The following is a 19,188-nucleotide window of genomic DNA, read 5'->3' on the forward strand; positions in this document are numbered from 1 at the left end:
TGTCCCTGGCATCTTTATCATACCATATTTTCATCTTGTTCTGTACATTTTTTAAGTTTTTCTGAGCAATTTGACAAGCAGTAGACAATTTTTCTTTAAATCTAGATACATAGTCTAAAAGATTCAAGTCAGTATGTTCAGTAAGCCACTTTTCCTTAATCAATTTTAACGGTCCCCTTACAGTATGGCCAAATACCAACTCAAAGGGACTAAATCCAAGGGATTCTTGAACAGCCTCTCGGACTGCAAAAAGTAGAAAGTGAACTCCATCATCCCAGTCTCTGTCAAATTGAAGACAAAAAGTTCTAATCATGTTCTTCAATGTTTGATGAAAACGTTCTAAGGCACCTTGAGATTCTGGATGGTACGCACTTGATCTATACTGAGCAATCCCTAACTGGTACACGACTTGTTGAAATAAACCTGACATGAAATTTGATCCCTGGTCGGACTGTATAGACTTAGGAAGTCCTACTAATGTGAAAAATTTGATAAGTGCTTTGACAATAGTAGGTGTCTTGATATTTCTTAGCGGAATAGCCTCAGGAAAGCGAGTGGATGTACACATGATTGTCAATAAAAACGCATTTCCAGTTTTGGTCTTCGGTAAAGGTCCAACGCAGTCAATCAGAACTCTGCTAAAAGGTTCGTCAAAGGCTGGAATAGGCAAAAGTGGTGCTGGTGGTATTTTCTGGTTAGACTTACCAACAACCTGGCATATATGGCATGATTTGCAGTATTCTGCAACATCATTTCGAAGTCTGGGCCAGTAGAAATGCTGCAAGATCTTAAGGCAAGTCTTCCTTATACCTAAGTGTCCAGCCAAGGGGGTGTCATGGGCAAGACCAATAATGTCTTGCCTATAAACTTTAGGCACCACCACTTGGTATACCACTCTCCATTCCTCCTCTGGGGTAGCATCAGGAGGCCTCCACTTCCTCATTAAAATGCCGTCCTGATGGTAATAGCATTCGGCCACTTTGTCCGCTTCCTCCTGTAGTTGAGCCCGCTGGTTGAGCTGAAGAACCTCAGGGTCTTTATGTTGTTCTTCGAATAAATTCTTTCGGTCTAATGAATGGCTGTTTACGTTTGGCCATGGCATAATAACATTCTTGTTAACACTAGGTGGTCTTATTATGGCCTTTTCTGAGCTACCAGGACCTTCAATGTCAGCTAGGAAAGTGTCAGAAAGGTCCATGTAATCAAACTGGTCTTCTTGCAAATTCTCATCTTGTTGTTTTCTAGCCATCGCCCTAGTAACAACACAAGCTAGATACAATTCAGCATCATCTTCAGGTGATTTAACATCCACCACTGGTTCACTGGTAACAATTGGTTCAGCAACCACTTTGTTCCTTGCTAGATCATTTCCTAGCAATAATGTAACACCCTCTACAGGGAGATTAGGACGAACACCTACAATAACTGGTCCAGTTATCAAATCTGACTTCAGATAAATACGATGGAGAGGAACATCTATACAACCTAACTCTACACCTTGTAACAAAACGGAGGCACCAACAGAAGTCTTCTCGGACAAAGGCAAAACACCTTCTAACAATAAAGACTGAGAAGCTCCAGTGTCCCGTAAAATCTTAATAGACTGAAGAGTGGTATCATCAACAATAGAAATAAACCCATCAGACATAAAGGGTTTATATTCCTCCATGTAATCACAAAAACTGGACTTAAAAGCCTGACTCGCAGGACATTCCAACGTACTGGTAATATAAGGTGTCGTACACGCACTGGACTTCGGCTTATTATCTCGTTCATTCTTCTTCTGGAGTCTAAAACAATCAGCCATCAGGTGACCATTCTTCTTACAATAAGCACAAATCAGTGACTTCTTCTCAAAAGTATCAAATTTTGGACTAGACATATTATAACTGGACTGACTCTTATTCTGTGCAACATGCTTACTATCAGTACGCTCAGTACTTTGATTTTTGTAATTTCCACTTGAATTATTAACATTTTGACCCTTGAAACATCTTTTATGTGAAAGGGTATAATTATCTGAAATTACAGCTGCATCATGTATTGTCCCAACAGTTTTGTCGTCTAAATGTGTTTTTAAGTCTAAATGAACACACTGTTTGAACTCTTCTAATAACATCAATTGTCTTAGGTTATCAAAATTGTTATCTGTTTTCTTTGAAGTAAGCCATTTATCAAATAGATCTTCTTTTTCCCGAGCAAATTCCACATAGGTTTGCGAATCAAACTTTTTATAAGATCTAAATTTCTGTCTAAATGCTTCTGGTACTAGCTCATAAGCTTTCAAAACTTCCTGTTTCAACGTGTCATAATCAGAACTTTTTTCTGATGGAAGTGCGGAGTATATTTCAGCGGCCTTGCCCTCCAAAACACTTTGTAGCATTGTAGTCCAATATGGCTTTGGCCAATTCAAATTATGAGCAATTTTTTCAAACTGTGGAAAATATTTATCGACTGTTTTTTCACAAAAACTGGGAACCAAACGTATATTTTTTGCTGCATCAAAATATTCTGATTTCTGCTGGACTTTAGTGTTGCTTTCTTCCTTGACCATTTCAATTTTCATTTTCTCCATCTCTAGCCTTTCCTTCATTTCAAGTTCTTTTAACTTCATTTCAAGTTCTTTTGATTTAAATTCATCTTCTTTTTCTTTTTTATCCATTTCCAACCTTTCCTTCATTTCCAGTTCTGCCTGTTTTAATTTAAGTTCATCTTGTTTTAATTTAAGTTCATCTTCTTTTCTTTTCTCCATCTCCTTCAATTCCAGTTCTTTTAATTTGAGTTCATGTTCTAATTCAAGCTGTTTTAATTTAAAGGCGTCAATATTTTCGACCTTAAGTTCAAGAGCCTCTTGACCTAAAACTTTTGCGTCAACTAATTTGTCTATAACCAAATTTTTTATAATTTGTTTTCTCATAGATACTTTAAAATCTAATTTCAGATGCTTTGCAAGCAACACTAATTCCTCTTTCTTTAAATTATCAAACCCCTCCAGGTCTGGCGTTTTCAAAAATTTACCAGCATCAAATGCCATTTTGTAGAATTTTGTTGGCTATTTATAATAAAAATTACTAAACAAATTTTGAATAAGATATTTTCAGATCCCGGACGAGCCCCCAATTTCTGTTACGGCCAGAAATCGCCTTTAAATTGTAGCCAACAAAAGACACAAATCAATAGTAAAATTTAACAATATTTATTATACAAAAGTTTACAAGAAGTATTACACAGATATTACTGTTAACTTAACTGTCAAAGATGAGTCCAATCTTTTATCTTTATCTGTATCCGAATATCTTTCGGAATCCAATCTGAATATTACGTTCACTACTACGGTCACAATCCAGTATGATGTTGTTTGTAGAATTAAAGTGTCAATCCAAATGCGGTGAATACTAATGTCTATCAATGTCTAAGTCCAAGCCCAAGAGTGTGTGTTTAACTTTAGTGTCTGTATATATATAATTGTCAAGGAAAATTCTAGAACACTCTATAATGGAACATCCTAGAAAGTTACAACAGAAGTTTCTAGTAAAAGGTAGAAGTTTATATAACACATCTTTTATAATGATCATTCTGGGAAGTTCCAATCATTCTCTACTTGTTCCAGAGATTTCTAAACTGTACAGTTCTAAAATTATTCTGCAAACAACTATCAGGCCACACAATACAAATCAGGCCAACATAAATAAATACAATAATTACAATATCATAACAATGTGCATCCGTAAATGACCTTGCCGACTAAACCCTTTACCACATACATCACATGCATGGAGTTTATCACCTGTATGTGTTTTCATGTGAATCCGTAAATGACCTTGCCGACTAAACCCTTTACCACATACATCACATGTACATGTATGGAGTTTATCACCTGTATGTGTTTTCATGTGCATCCGTAAATGACCTTGCCGACTAAGCCCTTTACCACATACATCACATACATTGAGTTTATATATAAATTTATCACCTGTATGTGTTCTCAAGTGAACCCGTAAATGACCTTGCTGTCTAAAGCTTTTACTTTATACATCACAGACATGAGGTTTATCACCTGTTTGTGTTCTCATGTGAATCTGTGAACTACTATAACGATTAAATCCTTTACCATATACACAACAGTCATGAATTTTATCGTCTGTATGTGTTTTCATATGAAGCTTTAAATTATAATGCTGAGTAAACCCTTTACCGCATACATCACAGACATGAGATTTATCACCTGAGTGTGTTCTCAGGTGAATCTGTAAACTACCATGCTGACTTATCCTTTACCACATACATCACATACATGGGGTTAACCATATGAATGTTTTCTCGTGTGAATCTGTAAACTACCATGCATGGTGACTAAACTATTTACCACATACATCTCAGACAGGAGGTTTATCACCTGAATGTGTTCTCGTATGACTGTGTAAACTACCATACTGATTAAATCCTTTACCACATACACGCAGACATTTGAATTATCATCTGCATGTATTCTCGTGTAAACTACCATGTTGACTAAATCATTTACCACGTACATCATATTCACGGAGTAAGTCACCTGCATGTGTTCTCATGTGAATCTGTAAACTACCATGCTGACTAAACCCTTTCCCACATACATCATAGACATAAGGTTTGTCACCTGCATGTGTTCTCATGTGAATCTAAAAACTACCATGTTGACTAAATCATTTACCACGTACATCATATTCACGGAGTAAGTCACCTGCATGTGTTCTCGTGTGAATCTGTAAACTTTCATGCTGATTAAATCTTTTACCACATACATCATAGACATAAGGTTTGTCACCTGCATGTGTTCTCATGTGAATCTTAAAACTACCATGTTGACTAAATCATTTACCACGTACATCATATTCACGGAGTAAGTCACCTACATGTGTTCTCATGTGAATCTGTAAACTTTCGTGCTGATTAAATCTTTTACCACATACATCATAGACATAAGGTTTGTCACCTGCATGTGTTCTCATGTGAATCTTAAAACTACCATGTTGACTAAATCATTTACCACGTACATCATATTCACGGAGTAAGTCACCTGCATGTGTTCTCATGTGAATCTGTAAACTTTCATGCTGATTAAATCTTTTACCACATACATCATAGACATAAGGTTTGTCACCTGCATGTGTTCTCATGTGAATCTTAAAACTACCATGTTGACTAAATCATTTACCACATACATCACATTCACGGAGTTAATCGCCTGTATGTATTTTCATGTGAATCTGTAAACTACCATTCTGACTAAATCCTTTGCCACATACATCACAGACATAAGGTGTATCACCTGTATGCGTCCTCATGTGCATCTGTAAACTACTATACCGATAAAATCCTTTACCACATACATCACAGTCATGAATTTTATCGCCTGTATGTGTTTTCATATGAAGCTTTAAATTGTAATGCTGAATAAACCCTTTACCACATACATCACAGTCATGAGGTGTATCACCTGTATGTATTTTAATGTGTCTCTTAAACTCGCCAAGTTCAATAAATGCTTTACCACATATATCACATGCATGGGGTTTGTCACCTGTATGTCTTCGAATGTGAATCTGCAAATTACCAAGATGACTAAAATGTTTGCCACATACATCACATCCATTGGGTTTGTCACCTGTATGTGTTTTCATGTGTCTCCGTAAATTACCTTGCCGACTAAACCCTTTACCACATACATCACATGCATGGAGTTTACATATAAGTTTATCACCTGTATGTGTTTTCATGTGTCTCCGTAAATTACCTTGCCGACTAAACCCTTTACCACATACATCACATGCATGGGGTTTATCACCTGTATGTGTTTTCATGTGAATTTGTAAAACATCTTTTCGACTAAAGCCTTTGTCACATATATCACATGTATGGGGTTTATCACCTGTATGCGTTCTCATGTGATTCTGTAAACCAACATGATGTCTAAATCCTTTACCACATACATCACAGACATGAGGTGTATCACCTGTATGTGTTCTCATGTGAATCTGTAAACTTCCATGCTGACTAAATCTTTTATCACATACATCACATGCATAGGGTTTATAACCCGTGTGCGTTCTCATGTGCATCTGTAAACCACCAGTCTGACTAAACCCTTTACCACATACATCACATACATGATGACGGTTTTCGCCAGTGTTTGTTCTCGTGTGTCTCTTCAAGGTTACACCTTTACTAAATTCTCTGGCACTAACACCACATTTATGAAGTGTATTACCAGTCTGTGTTCTTGTGTGTCTTTGTAATGTATCGTTAGGTGTGACTAAATCCTCAACCTCATCCATCCTACCAATACGGATTGTTCTCAAATTTAAACGAATGTGAAGTGAAATGAATAATATCGTTTTACAAGAAATACAAAAATTCGAATGATCGAAAGTAAAAATCTTTACAATGGTCACACTGGTCCGGAATCGTTTAAATACTTAGATGTCAACGTGTAGTGAATAATGATATTAAATGCTTGATTCTCAGACGTTGCTAGTATGTTTTTATAACATTTGATCTTCCATGTTCTTTAAAAGGTTAATATTTGTCTGCAGGATACATTTACATAATTGGAGTAATGGTCACTTTAATTTTTGCCAGTGGTCACTTCTTTTATTGTTTAATTCTTCATGTACAACAATTTGTCCAAATTTCATATGAATGATTGGCAAAGATGATTGTAAAATAAATTGTATATAGAATATTCATAAAATGAAGTTCTCATTTGGTTTTGTTATGTAATAATATATGTTGTGTATGTCTAATGTTCAGGCTTTTTTTCTCTTTTGGTTTTGAAATAAGTTTCGTCTTTTTTTTCAGACCTACTCGCAGTCATTTAGCTTCGAGATAAATAAATTGCTCTTGTTGATAAATGTAATTATATCTGAGACTATGAGACTATGTTAGTATAATAGTCCCAGATTATATTGAGGTATGCCGGTTTGATAAAAAACAAACTTCCCGTTAGTTCCAAAAATGTGGACAAAAATCTCATTTATATTTGATGCAAAGACTTTTATATTCATATTCAATAAACAATCTGATGACAAAAGGAAAGACACTTAGGTAAGACATTTTCTATTTGAGTAGATATTAACAAATTAGAACTGGTGTTAATGGGAAGAGTCTGAGTCACATTGGTCACTATTATTATCCATATATAGTTTTCATTGTTAAAACAGAAATCATTTTATTTTGGTTCGATTATAGGTATACTGATCCACTAATTAGTACCAGATCAGACAGGTACATATTTAAAACAAAACAACAAGTAACATATTTCGGTAAGTCTTGATATCAAATGAAAGCCTACGGACTTTGGATAGCTGAAGAACCCTTGTTGAAAGCTTCTTTTGAAAAAAAAACTTTAAATAGCATTTTTACAGCATTTTTGCACTGTGCTCAAATAAGAATTATCGGTTTCTGTACTCTAAAACCAGTAGCTCTAATCAGCTTATATGCTGCATTGTCCACACATGTCAGAAAAAGGTATAGTTTCGACATGGAAATACTTTATTTGAACTTAAGTCAAAATATCACACGGTTTAACATAAAAAGCAAGGAGTTGCATGAATAGCGATACTAGAGACACATTATACAACCAGAGACATACACAGGCACTTGTCTCAGTGTTTTCCCTATATACCTTAATATAACAGTGTTAAGGTATATAGGGCAAACACTGAGACAAGTACCTGTAGAGACATATAATACAATTATGTATACTGCATCTAGTTTCCTGCATGTGTTCTCATGTGAATCGGTTAAGTACCATGTTGACTAAACCCTTTACCATATACATCATAGACATGGGGTTTATCACCTGCATGTGTTCTCATGTGAATCTGTAAAGAACCATGCTGAATAAATCCTTTACCACATACATCACATTCACAGAGATAATCACCTGTATGTGTTCTCATATAAACCTGTAAACTTCCATGCCGACTAAATCTTTTATCACATACATCAAATTCACGTAGTTAATCACCTGTATGTATTTTCATGTGACGCTTTAAATTATAATGCTGAATAAACCCTTTACCACATACACCACAGTCATGAGGTTTATCACCTGTATGTATTCTAATGTGTCTCTTAAACTCGCCAAGTTCAATAAATGCTTTACCACATACATCACATGCATGGGGTTTGTCACCTGTATGTCTTCGGATGTGAATCTGCAAATTACCAAGATGACTAAAATCTTTGCCACATACATCACATGCATGGGGTTTATCACCTGTATGTGTTTTCATGTGTCTCCGTAAATTACCTTGCCATCTAAACCCTTTACCACATACATCACATGCATGGAGTTTACATATAAGTTTATCACCTGTATGTGTTCTCAAGTGAACCCGTAAATGACTTTTCTGACGAAACCCTTGACCACATACATCACAGACATGAGGTTTATCACCTGTATGTGTTCTCATGTGAATCTGTAAACTACCATTCTGACTAAATCCTTTACCACATACATTACAGACACAGGGTTTATCACCTGTATGTGTTCTCATGTGAATCTGTAAACCACCATTCTGACTAAATCCTTTACCACACACATCACAAACATGAGGTTTATCACCTGTATGTGTTCTCAAGTGACTCTGTAAACCACCATTCTGACTAAACCCCTTACCACATATATCACATGCATAGGGTTTATCACCACCTGTATGTGTTCTCATGTGAATCTGTAAACTTCCATGCTGACTAAATCCTTTACCACACACATCACATGCATAGGGTTTATCACCCGTGTGCGTTCTCATGTGCATCTGTAAACCACCAGTCTGACTAAACCTTTTACCACATATATCACATACATGACGGTTTCCACCAGTGTGTGTTCTCGTGTGTTTCTTCATATCTACACCTTTACTAAATTCTCTTGCACTAACATCACATTCATGAAGTGTATTACCAGTCTGTGTTCTTGTGTGTCTTTGTAAGGTATCGTTAGGTGTGACTAAATCCTCAACCTCATGCATCATATCAATACGGATTTTTCTCAAATTTAAACGAATGTGAAGTGAAAGGAATAATATCGTTTTACAAGAAATACAAAAATTCGAATGATCGAAAGTAAAAATCTTTACAATGGTCACACTGGTCCGGAATCGTTTAAATACTTAGATGTCAACGTGTAGTCGGAATAATGATATTAAATGCTTGATTCTCAGACGTTGCTAGTATGTTTTTATAACATTTGATTTTCCATGTTCTTTAAAAGGTTAATATTTGTCTGCAGGATACATTTACATAATTGGAGTAATGGTCACTTTAATTTTTGCCAATGGTCACTTCTGTTATTGTTTAATTCTTCATGTACAACAATTGGTCCAAATGTCATATGCAGGGGCGTAGCTAGAAGAAAACAATTTGCAAGCAACTACCGCCAGTTGGAGCGAGGCTAAAAATTTTTGGGACCCTTTAACATGTTTAACATGTTTAATGAAGAAAAATGTTGTTTTTTTTCGGTTTTCGGTCATAGGACGGTTTGAAGAGGAGCTACATGTAGATAGGACTTATAAACAATTTATGAACGTAATAATACTTGAATCTTCTGAATAGAGTAAATCATGGTTAATTTAATACATAAACAACACATTTTTGAATCACAGAATTTACGCAACATTGACCAAAATCTGCTCTTCGGGTCTAAGCAGAAACGAACTTCTCCCAGACTTTAGACTAGACTTAATACACTGATAGATCTGCATGGTTTGCACTCCCGAGATGTTATAAACCAGCGTATGTGTTCTCCGTCGAGCGACCTCCCGATTGAAACTGTCAAAATACATGCCCGGTCATTTTGTTTGTCTCAGACAATTATTCGTTGGTTGTATTTCCTACAACACGAGAAAGCAGATACGACACAAAGAAGCTATTTTCTGATAATACCAGACACTCTCGAATTCCATTATCATATGGTCTACGTGTGTGAACGCAAAATATAATGAGACTTTCCAATGCTGTTTTGGCGTGTTTTCAGGGTGATTGGCTCTGTTAGTTTGTCGAAAACATCGCCTCAGCATATTTTCAACAATATCAAAGGGTTTCGATAAATCTAATGTCGATTGGTACATCGCATCCCAAACAGATAAGCCGTAGTCTGTAAAATGTGCTCCAAAACTACACGTCTTAGATTGAGTATAATAAATTCAAATCTGGTAAAAGATACAAGTTACTGTCTGATTTTTACATGATCTCCAATAAAACGTTTAATTTGAAATGCCGTTATTTAATGACAGTTCATCAATTAAAAAAGTGACAACATATGTGTTTCCCTTAACCATAATTAATTTATAAATTATTCTATTTTGGCATTAATATTTTTTTTTTTGCTTGCCGAATCGATGTGCACGCAACTGCGTGTTAGCGTATAGGGAGCTACGCGCCTGATATGGATGATTGACAAAGATGATTGTAAAATAAATTGTATCTAGAATAATTATAAAATGAAGTGCTCATTTTTTTTTTTTTTTTTTTATGTAATAATATTTTGTGTATGACTAATGTTCAGGCTTTTTTTCTCTTTTGGTTATGAAATAAGTTTCGTCATTTTTCAGACCTACTCGCAGTTATTTAGCTTCGAGATAAATAAATTGCTCTTGTTGATAAATGTTATTATATATAGAAGTATGGTTTTGATGAAATGAGAAAAAAGTGGACAACATTCTCAAATATAGTGATATATTTATAGACTATGATACGCATATTCAATAAACACTCTGATAATAAAACGTAAGACACTTAAGTAAGAAATTGAGGCTATGTATTATTGGTGTAATTCCTTGTAGTACTAAAGAAAAAATGAAAAAAGTACGCTTTTATGCTGTAGAAATATGCTATTTTGTCGGTTTTTTAATTAAAATATTTTAATCAGAGTCGGCGGCTACCATGATCTACCATGGCTACATCTCTCGCTACATAAGTTAGCATTTTTTCTATGAGGCCCAACATTTGTGATACATTTAATATAAATCTATTATTATATGGAATTCTCCCTTTAGCAGATTTTTTCCAGTGAGCTTCCTTGGCAAAAAATTACAAATCAATATACACAATGCATCTTTGAATTCTCCGCCTATGATAGGCCGTTAACCTTTAGAGTTATCTCTCTTGGAAAATCTTCACATTTTCAGACGATTGTTGTGTGAGTAAATATATATATATGTATTTATGTTTATTGGTAATTTCTGTGTAAATAGCTGTATTCAATGGTTACATTTATAAAGTTGAAAAATTCATTATTTTTTATGAGAAATTTCCATGCGTTTCAAGGTAATGCTTCCAAATTTCCAATCGACATTACAAGAAAATATTATGAACCGTGACTCACTTTGTTTGGCTTTGATTTCAACTGAACAGAGAAATATAATATATAATTGTATTATATGTCTTTGATTTCAAGATTATTTATATTGCATTGAACAGTGGGAGATCCAGAAATCTTCAAAACGGGGGTAAAGGGGAAAAAAAGGGGGGGATCCAGTCATGCTTCATTGATTCACAATATAATCAACCAATTTTTTTCCTTCAAAGGGGTGCTCTCAGCAGGAGTCCTCTTTCATAAATCCCCCTCTTATGAAAGCATATCAGAGCTTGTTTATTTATAAAACAATAAAAAGGTTAATACTTCTAAAGACAAAAGGATACACTCAATTTATCTTCCAAAGAAATAGGTATTATAATCAGTGGCGGATCTAGAAATTTTCATTAGTGGGGGCCCACTGGCTGCCTAAGAGGGGGCCCGATTTCGTCTCCGCTTCAGTGATTCCCTATATAAGCAACCAAATTTTTTTCTCAAAAGGGGGGGCCGGAAATCTGCCTCTGATAATGTGATGTACACAAAAGGTATGTAACACAATAAGTGACATCAGAGACATATACCATGTATACTACAATGACTACAATATTGTCATGATTGTATAATATACATAATTAAATGTGTCTCTGGGGATATTATTTATCTAAAAAAAAAAAAATGTTTTCAAGACATTTACAATTAAAATAGAATACTGATTTGCATGACTTTTTAGCTCACCTGTCCCGAAGGGACAAGTGAGCTTATGCCATCACTTGGCGTCCGTCGTCGTCCATCGTCTGTCGTCGTCTGTCGTCGTAAACTATTTCAAGAATCTTCTCCTCTGAAACTACTGGGCCAAATACTTTCAAACTTTAACTGAATGTTCCTTAGGGTATCTTATTTATAAATTGTATCCGAAGTTTTGATCTATCAACAAACATGGTCGCCATTGCTAAAAATAGAACATAGGGGTCAAATGCAGTTTTTGGCTTATAACTCAAAAATTTGTAAGGGTTCCGCGGAACCCAGTGTCTCGCCTACTTTTGCTGTTAATCGCAGACTCAACAAAATGAGGAAAAACATCAATAAAAATTTCCCTCTCGATACTGTCTTTTGATTGAAAGAAGCTTCCAAGTTTGGTAAAAAATCCAGGATAGTTTATGAATCTAATAAATGTTGTATAAACTTTAACTGCAGACTGTATGTAATGTTAACTGGAAGAAAAACTAAGTCCATTGATAAGTAAAATACGGAAAAAGTGAATTTTTTTTTTACAAAATTTACTTCTGAATAATATCTTATGATCAGAAACAAGCTTCTGTCTAAGTTTGGTAGAAATCCAGGATAGTTTAAGAACATTATAAAAATTTTAAAAACTTAAACCACAGAGTGAATGTTTTGTTTCTGGCAAAAAAAACTAAGTCCATTTATAAGTAAAATACGGAAAAGTGGAAATTTATTTTTACAAAATTTTCTTCTTGATACTATCTTATGATTATAAACAAGCTTCTGTCCAAGTTTGGTACAAATCAAGGATAGTTTATGAAAGTTATTAAAATTTTTAAAACTTTAACCACAGAGTGAATGTAATGTTTCCTCGCAGAAAAACAAAGTCCATTTATAAGTAAAATACGGAAAAAATGGAATTTTATTTTTACAAAATTTACTTCTAGATACTTTCTTATGATCATAAACAAGCTTCTGTCCAAGTTTGGTAGAAATTCAGTATAGTTTAAGAAAGTTATTAAAATTTCAAAAACTTTAACCACAGAGTGAATATTTGTGGACGCCGCCGACGACGCCGACGCCGACGCCGACGGAATGTAGGATCGCTTAGTCTCGCTTTTTCGACTAAAGTCGAAGGCTCGACAAAAACCAAAGCATTTAGAGCAAATCTGACATGGGGTAATATTGTTTATCAGGTCAAGATCTATCTGCCCTGAAATTTTCAGATGAATCAAACAACCCGTTGTTGGGTTGCTGCCCCTGAATTGGTAATTTTAAGGAAATTTTGCTGTTTTTGGTTATTATCTTGAATATTATTATAGATAGAGATAAACTGTAAACAGGAATAATGTTCAGCAAAGTAAGATTTACAAATAAGTCAACATGACGGAAATGGTCAGTTGACCCCTTTAGGAGTTATTGCCCTTTATAGTCAATTTTTAACCATTTTTCGTAAATCTTAGTAATCTTTTACAAAAATCTTCTCCTCTGAAACTACTGGGCCAAATACTTCCAAACTTTAACTGAATGTTCCTTAGGGTATCTAGTTTGTAAATTGTATCCGAAGTTATGATCTATCAACAAACATGGTCGCCATTGCTAAAAATAGAACATAGGGGTCAAATGCAGTTTTTGGCTTATAACTCAAAAACCAAAGCATTTAGAGCAAATCTGACTGGGTAATATTGTTTATCAGGTCAAGATCTATCTGCCCTGAAATTTTCAGATGAATCAGACAACCTGTTGTTGGGTTGCTGCCCCTGAATTGATAATTTTAAGGAAATTTTGCTGTTTTTGTTTATTATCTTGAATATAATTATAGATAGAAATAAACTGTAAACAGCAATAATGTTCAGCAAAGTAAGATCTTCAATTAAGTCAATTTGACCAAAATTGTCAATTGACCCCTTAAGGAGTTATTGCCCTTTAAAGACTTTTTTCACAATTTGTTCATCATGTTGACTTACTTTAAAAAATCTTCTCCTTTGAAACTGCTGTATCAATTTCAGCCAAACTTAGGCTAAATGAGTTTCAGAGTATCTAGTATAAATTTTATATTTTATTTCCTTGTATGTCAAGAAACATAGCTCCTATGGCTAAAATAGAACATAGGAGAAAATGATTATTTTTTTTGGCTTTTGAAGAAAATAGGACGATCCAAAAAACATTTAAATAAATTGAAAAGCCAAAATAATCATTGATGAGAGATTTAACCAAAAGAATTAAGGTGAGCGATTCAGGCTCTTGAGAGCCTCTTGTTTTTAAATGGTAAAATTTTGTATCAGCAGTAGTGAATCAGTAACCCCCCCTGCAAAAAAACAACAACCCAACAACACAAACATATTGTCCATGATTTGCAAATGCCATCTGTAGATATTTTAAAACAACAATCAAAGAGCCACTCCCTCCAAAAAACAAAGAACAATTTAAAAATTAATCATGTTAATTGTTGAAGATTATAAAATATAATTTGATTTTTATTTAAAAACATTGCATCATTCTATAATATTCATTTGTTTTCTGTAATGTCAGTCTGCTGATATCCACTTATTCTGGTAAGGACAGTCTTGCTACAAATTGAGCAACAGCTTTTCTGTTAACCACTGTTACAACAACAGTTATTATTTCTAATAATCAAGCACACATACTTTTTTAGAAACAATATTTTCTGCCGATTAAGCATCCTCTGTCAACAGGAGGTTTTATCCGTGTATTAAGGTCAATGTATCAATATTTTTTTTCTTCAGATGCAGCTCACTGGGTCAAAGAACAGCTTTTTCTGGAAATCTCACTGAGATTAATGGATCATAAACAACAGTTTTCATGATACTTACAGACTGAAACCTCTTGACCAGGGCATATTTGTTTGTTTCTTAAAAATGGAAACTTTAAAAGAAATATCCCTCATTACTAAAGAACTTGTGTATAAAGAGTTGAATTGCACTGAAAACCTGAAACTCTCTAATACTAGCGTTAAATGTTGCAGATGTGATCTATGTGGTAAAGAGTTTACGAAACCTAGCTACTTAAAATTACATTACCCTAAGCATACTGGATACAAACGTTATAAATGTGATGAATGTGGTAAAATGTTCACTCAAAAAGGAACCCTGCAAAAACACATGGTGATACACACAGGTGAAAAACAATTTAATTGCGGCATCTGTGATAAAGTGTTTACACAAATAAGTAATTTAAATGCACATTTAAAAACACATTCTGGTGACAAACCTTATAAATGTGAAGAATGTGGAAAACAATTCGTCCAAAAAGGAAATTTAAAAAGACATGTTAAAACCCATACTAACGAAAGACATTATAAGTGTAATCTGTGCAATAAAGAGTTTACTCAGAGTCAAAGCTTGACAAGACATTTAAAAACACATACTGGTGAAAAATCTCATAGATGTGAAACGTGCGGGAAAGCATTCAGTCAGAGTGGACATCTTCAAGTTCATCAACGACAACATACAGGTGAAAAACCATATCCTTGTGGTATCTGTGGTAAAGAATTCCGATTGGCTGAAAATCTTAAAATGCATACAACAACCCATACTGGTGAAAAACCATATTCTTGTGAAGTATGTGGGAAACAATTTGGTCAGAAAAATTCGAAAACGAGGCACATGAGCATCCATACGGGTGAAAAACCATACAAATGTGTTATATGTGGGCACAGTTTTAATCAGCATCATAGCTTGAGATCTCATTTAAGAATACATACGGGTGAAAAACCTTATAAATGTGATATGTGTGATAAGGCTTTTCGTAATCGTCACAACTTGACAAATCATTATGCTATACACACAGGTGAAAAATCATTTTCATGTGGTGTGTGTGGTAAAGAATTTCGACTAAGTCAGCATGTGCAGAGACATATAAATAGAGTTCATGTGAATGTGAATAAAAATTGAAAAATTTCTTTCATACATTTTTATGCCCCACCTAGGATAGTAGAGGGGCATTATGTTTTCTGGTCTGTGCCTCTGTTTGTTCGTCCGTCTGTTCGTCCCACTTCAGGTTAAAGTTTTTGGTCAAGGTAGCTTTTGATGAAGTTAAAGTCACATCTACTTAAAACTTAGTACACATGTTCCCTATGATATGATCTTTCTAATTTTAATTCCAAATTAAAGTTTTGACCCCAATTTCATGGTCCACTGAACATGGAAAATTATAGTGCGAGTGGGACATCCGTGTACTATGGACACATTCTTGTTTAGGATTTAGATATATATTTTAATAACCCAATGCCTTGTGATTGCCACAGTAAATACAAGAGGGCACATACTGAATTGTCTCTTACTTATTATTGTTTTAGGCTGCAGGTCTTCAATATGAAGGTTTAATACAAACATCACATAAACTAAACATGATCATTGATCCATGTAAATGAGATCAAAGTCAGCTGTTACCTGCCCCTGACAGACATGCACACCTTAAAATTATTCCATACACCAAATACAGTTGATCTATTTAGAAACAGACTAGACTGTACATTTTGTAACATGGTAAAACGTTTGAATTGTTTTACATTTGTCGTTTCATGGCCTTTTATAGCCGACTATGCAGTATGGGCTTTTCTCATTGTTGAAGACCGAATGGCGACCTATAGTTGGTACTTTCTATGTCATTTGGTCACTTGTAGAGAGTTGTCTCATTGGCAATCATACTAGATATTAGATGTCGTATTATTATCATTCTCAAGTAGTCACATTATTCACATTAAAAAAAACTCACAATAATTTCTGAATTTACAGTACTCTTAAATTATTGCATGACAAAAAAAACCCCAGATTTTTAAGCAATCACTGATCCATAAAAATGAAGTCAAATATAATGGACAGACATAAACTTTGTAACATAAGGCATCGGCATACAAAGTATCAATCACCTTTTCAAATTAATGGATTTATACAAATATTTAACACCATGGCCTGATAAGCATCTCTATATCTCTTCTGAGAATTTTGTTATAGGTAAGACAATAAGATACCAAGGTCAACTCTTCTTTGAATGCATAATAAATAAAGGGCTGCGCTTAGGCGCATGATACGCCCGTTGCTCTTTCAACTTGTTTTTTATGCTTTAAATGAATTTATATGATCAACTAGAAATAGTGTGAGCCCTGTCAAATACAAATAATAAATAAAAATGCACAAAAAAATTGGCACTATTAAGGCTACCTCAAATTTAACTAAGTTTGTTTTCTTAATTTTTCATCCATACATAAAATTTTGTGAAAGTGTTAGTTATAGTCCCAAAATTGGAAAAATCCCCCCTTTTTTAAGCATAAAAATTCATAACACGGAAATGTAAAATCTGAAATTTATAAAAATTGAAAGGGAGCTTACATTAATAGATATATACAATTCACCAAAGTTTCATGGACATTGGTGAAAGCCTTTTTGAGTTATTGTCCGAAGTGTTAAAAATCACCCTTTTTTTATGAATAAAGCCCCATAAATCCAAAACTTTAAATCTGAAATTTATAAAAATTGAAAGGGAGCTTACATCAATAGATATAAACAATTCACCAAAGTTTCATGGACATTGGTGAAAGCCTTTTTGGGTTATTGTCCTAAGTGTTAAAAATCACCCTATTTTTATGAATAAAGCCCCATAAATCCAAAACTTAAAATCTGAAATTTATAAAAATTGAAAGGGAGCTTACATCAATAGATATAAACAATTCACCAAAGTTTCATGGACATTGGTGAAAGCCTTTTTGAATAATTGTCCGAAGTGTTAAAAATCCCCCCTTATTTATGTATAAAGCCCCATAAATCCAAAACTTAAAATCTGAAATTAAAAAAAAAACGAAAGGGAGCTTACATCAATAGATATAAACAATTCACCAAAGTTTCATGGACATTGGTGAAAGCCTTTTTGAGTAATTGTCCGAAGTGTTAAAAATCCCCCTTTATTTATGTATAAAGCCCCATAAATCCAAAACTTAAAATCTGAAATTAAAAAAAAACGAAAGGGAGCTTACATCAATAGATATAAACAATTCACCAAAGTTTCATGGACATTGGTGAAAGCCTTTTTGAGTTATTGTCCGAAGTGTTGAAAATCCCCCCTTTTTTATGAATAAAGCCCCATAAATCAAAAACTTAAAATCTGATATTAAAAAAAAACGAAAGGGAGCTTACGTCAATAGATATAAACAATTCACTTAAGTTTCATGGAAATTGATGAAGGTGTTTTTGAGTTATTGTCCGAAGTGTGGACGACGGACGGACAGACGGACGGACGGACGGACGGACAACGGTATACCATAATACGTCCTGTCCCGGGCGTATAAAAACCATTCTGTACCAGTATTCAAATTTATAAGATATCAACTGTCATGTAGGTTTGTGTATATTGTCTTTAGTTTTTTGTTTATTCCTCTAATCTGACGAGTCAAGCCTTTTTGCAACTGAGTTTGCTGTCTCACCACTGACTCAATTTAAGGGGGGGGGGGGGTTAACACATCCACAGCCTTTATATAATTACCTGTTCACAGTCTGGAACCTGTAATTTATTGGTTTCTGTTTTAGCCATATTTGTTTGAGCAGAAATAAGGCTGTTTTTTATATTTTGTTATAAATAATAATAATCTTTATTGTCATATAAACAAATCAACATGTTTGTGACAAACTAAAACAAAACAAAAAAGCAAAAAACTAACATACACTCATACATATAATAGATATGTATATAAATATATCAATTGTTGCAATTATAAAATATAGTGACAAGTCAAAATACAAATTACAACATATCAATATACCACAAAACTTTTAACCAGGGTAAATCAAGAGTCCCCTGTCCTCAGTTTCATTGACTGTTTTATAAATGGTTCTTTTTGTTATGGTTGCAGCATTTTATAGCTTACCTCATAAACACGTGTTTTGCTCATTGCTGTAGACTGTATGGTACCCTATAGTTATTTACATGCTTATACTTTAGTCTCTGGTTGATAGTTGTCTCATTGACAATCATATCTCCTTAATTTTATATTACCTACTAATTAGTACTTTATATATATTTGACTACCAGAAAATAAAGTGCTAACTTTTACTTTCATGTTAGTACTTATTTTTATCTTTCCAGAAAAATGATTAGTTCAGAATATATAA

General features: G+C 34.1%; 3 protein-coding genes across 4 annotated transcripts; 1 reads left to right on the plus strand and 2 right to left on the minus strand.

The window, feature by feature from the left end:
• Positions 1–5,219: 5,219 nt before the first annotated feature.
• LOC143046505 (uncharacterized) lies at positions 5,220–6,660 on the minus strand. The gene has a single exon (XM_076219661.1). The coding sequence runs from the start codon at positions 6,315–6,317 to the stop codon at positions 5,220–5,222; it is 1,098 nt and encodes a 365-aa protein (XP_076075776.1). The 5' UTR covers positions 6,318–6,660.
• A 1,041-nt stretch (positions 6,661–7,701) lies between these two features.
• LOC143044566 (uncharacterized) lies at positions 7,702–9,209 on the minus strand. Its single transcript, XM_076216626.1, has one exon. It carries the CDS (start codon positions 9,018–9,020, stop codon positions 8,004–8,006), a length of 1,017 nt encoding a protein of 338 aa, XP_076072741.1. The 5' UTR covers positions 9,021–9,209; the 3' UTR covers positions 7,702–8,003.
• Positions 9,210–11,072: 1,863 nt separating this feature from the next.
• Positions 11,073–15,986, plus strand: LOC143044571 (uncharacterized). 2 transcript variants are annotated; one of them, XM_076216631.1, is made up of 2 exons: positions 11,073–11,185; positions 14,812–15,986. In XM_076216631.1, the coding sequence occupies exon 2, from the start codon at positions 14,944–14,946 to the stop codon at positions 15,976–15,978; it is 1,035 nt and encodes a 344-aa protein (XP_076072746.1). In that variant the 5' UTR covers positions 11,073–11,185; positions 14,812–14,943; the 3' UTR covers positions 15,979–15,986. The 2 variants fall into 2 exon arrangements, with proteins under 2 accessions (XP_076072746.1, XP_076072747.1); XM_076216632.1 differs by lacking the exon at positions 11,073–11,185 and adding an exon at positions 11,304–11,419.
• The last annotated feature ends 3,202 nt before the right edge of the window (positions 15,987–19,188 follow it).

Source organism: Mytilus galloprovincialis, chromosome 9 (assembly GCF_965363235.1).
Source record: "Mytilus galloprovincialis chromosome 9, xbMytGall1.hap1.1, whole genome shotgun sequence".
Taxonomy (NCBI): Eukaryota; Metazoa; Mollusca; class Bivalvia; order Mytilida; family Mytilidae; genus Mytilus; species Mytilus galloprovincialis.

Excerpts from the sequence above, each read along its gene's own strand:
- LOC143044566 (XM_076216626.1), bottom strand. The coding sequence starts at position 9,020 with ATGATGCATGAGGTTGAGGATTTAGTCACACCTAACGATACCTTACAA.
- LOC143046505 (XM_076219661.1), bottom strand. The coding sequence starts at position 6,317 with ATGGATGAGGTTGAGGATTTAGTCACACCTAACGATACATTACAAAGA.
- LOC143044571 (XM_076216631.1), top strand. The coding sequence starts at position 14,944 with ATGGAAACTTTAAAAGAAATATCCCTCATTACTAAAGAACTTGTGTAT.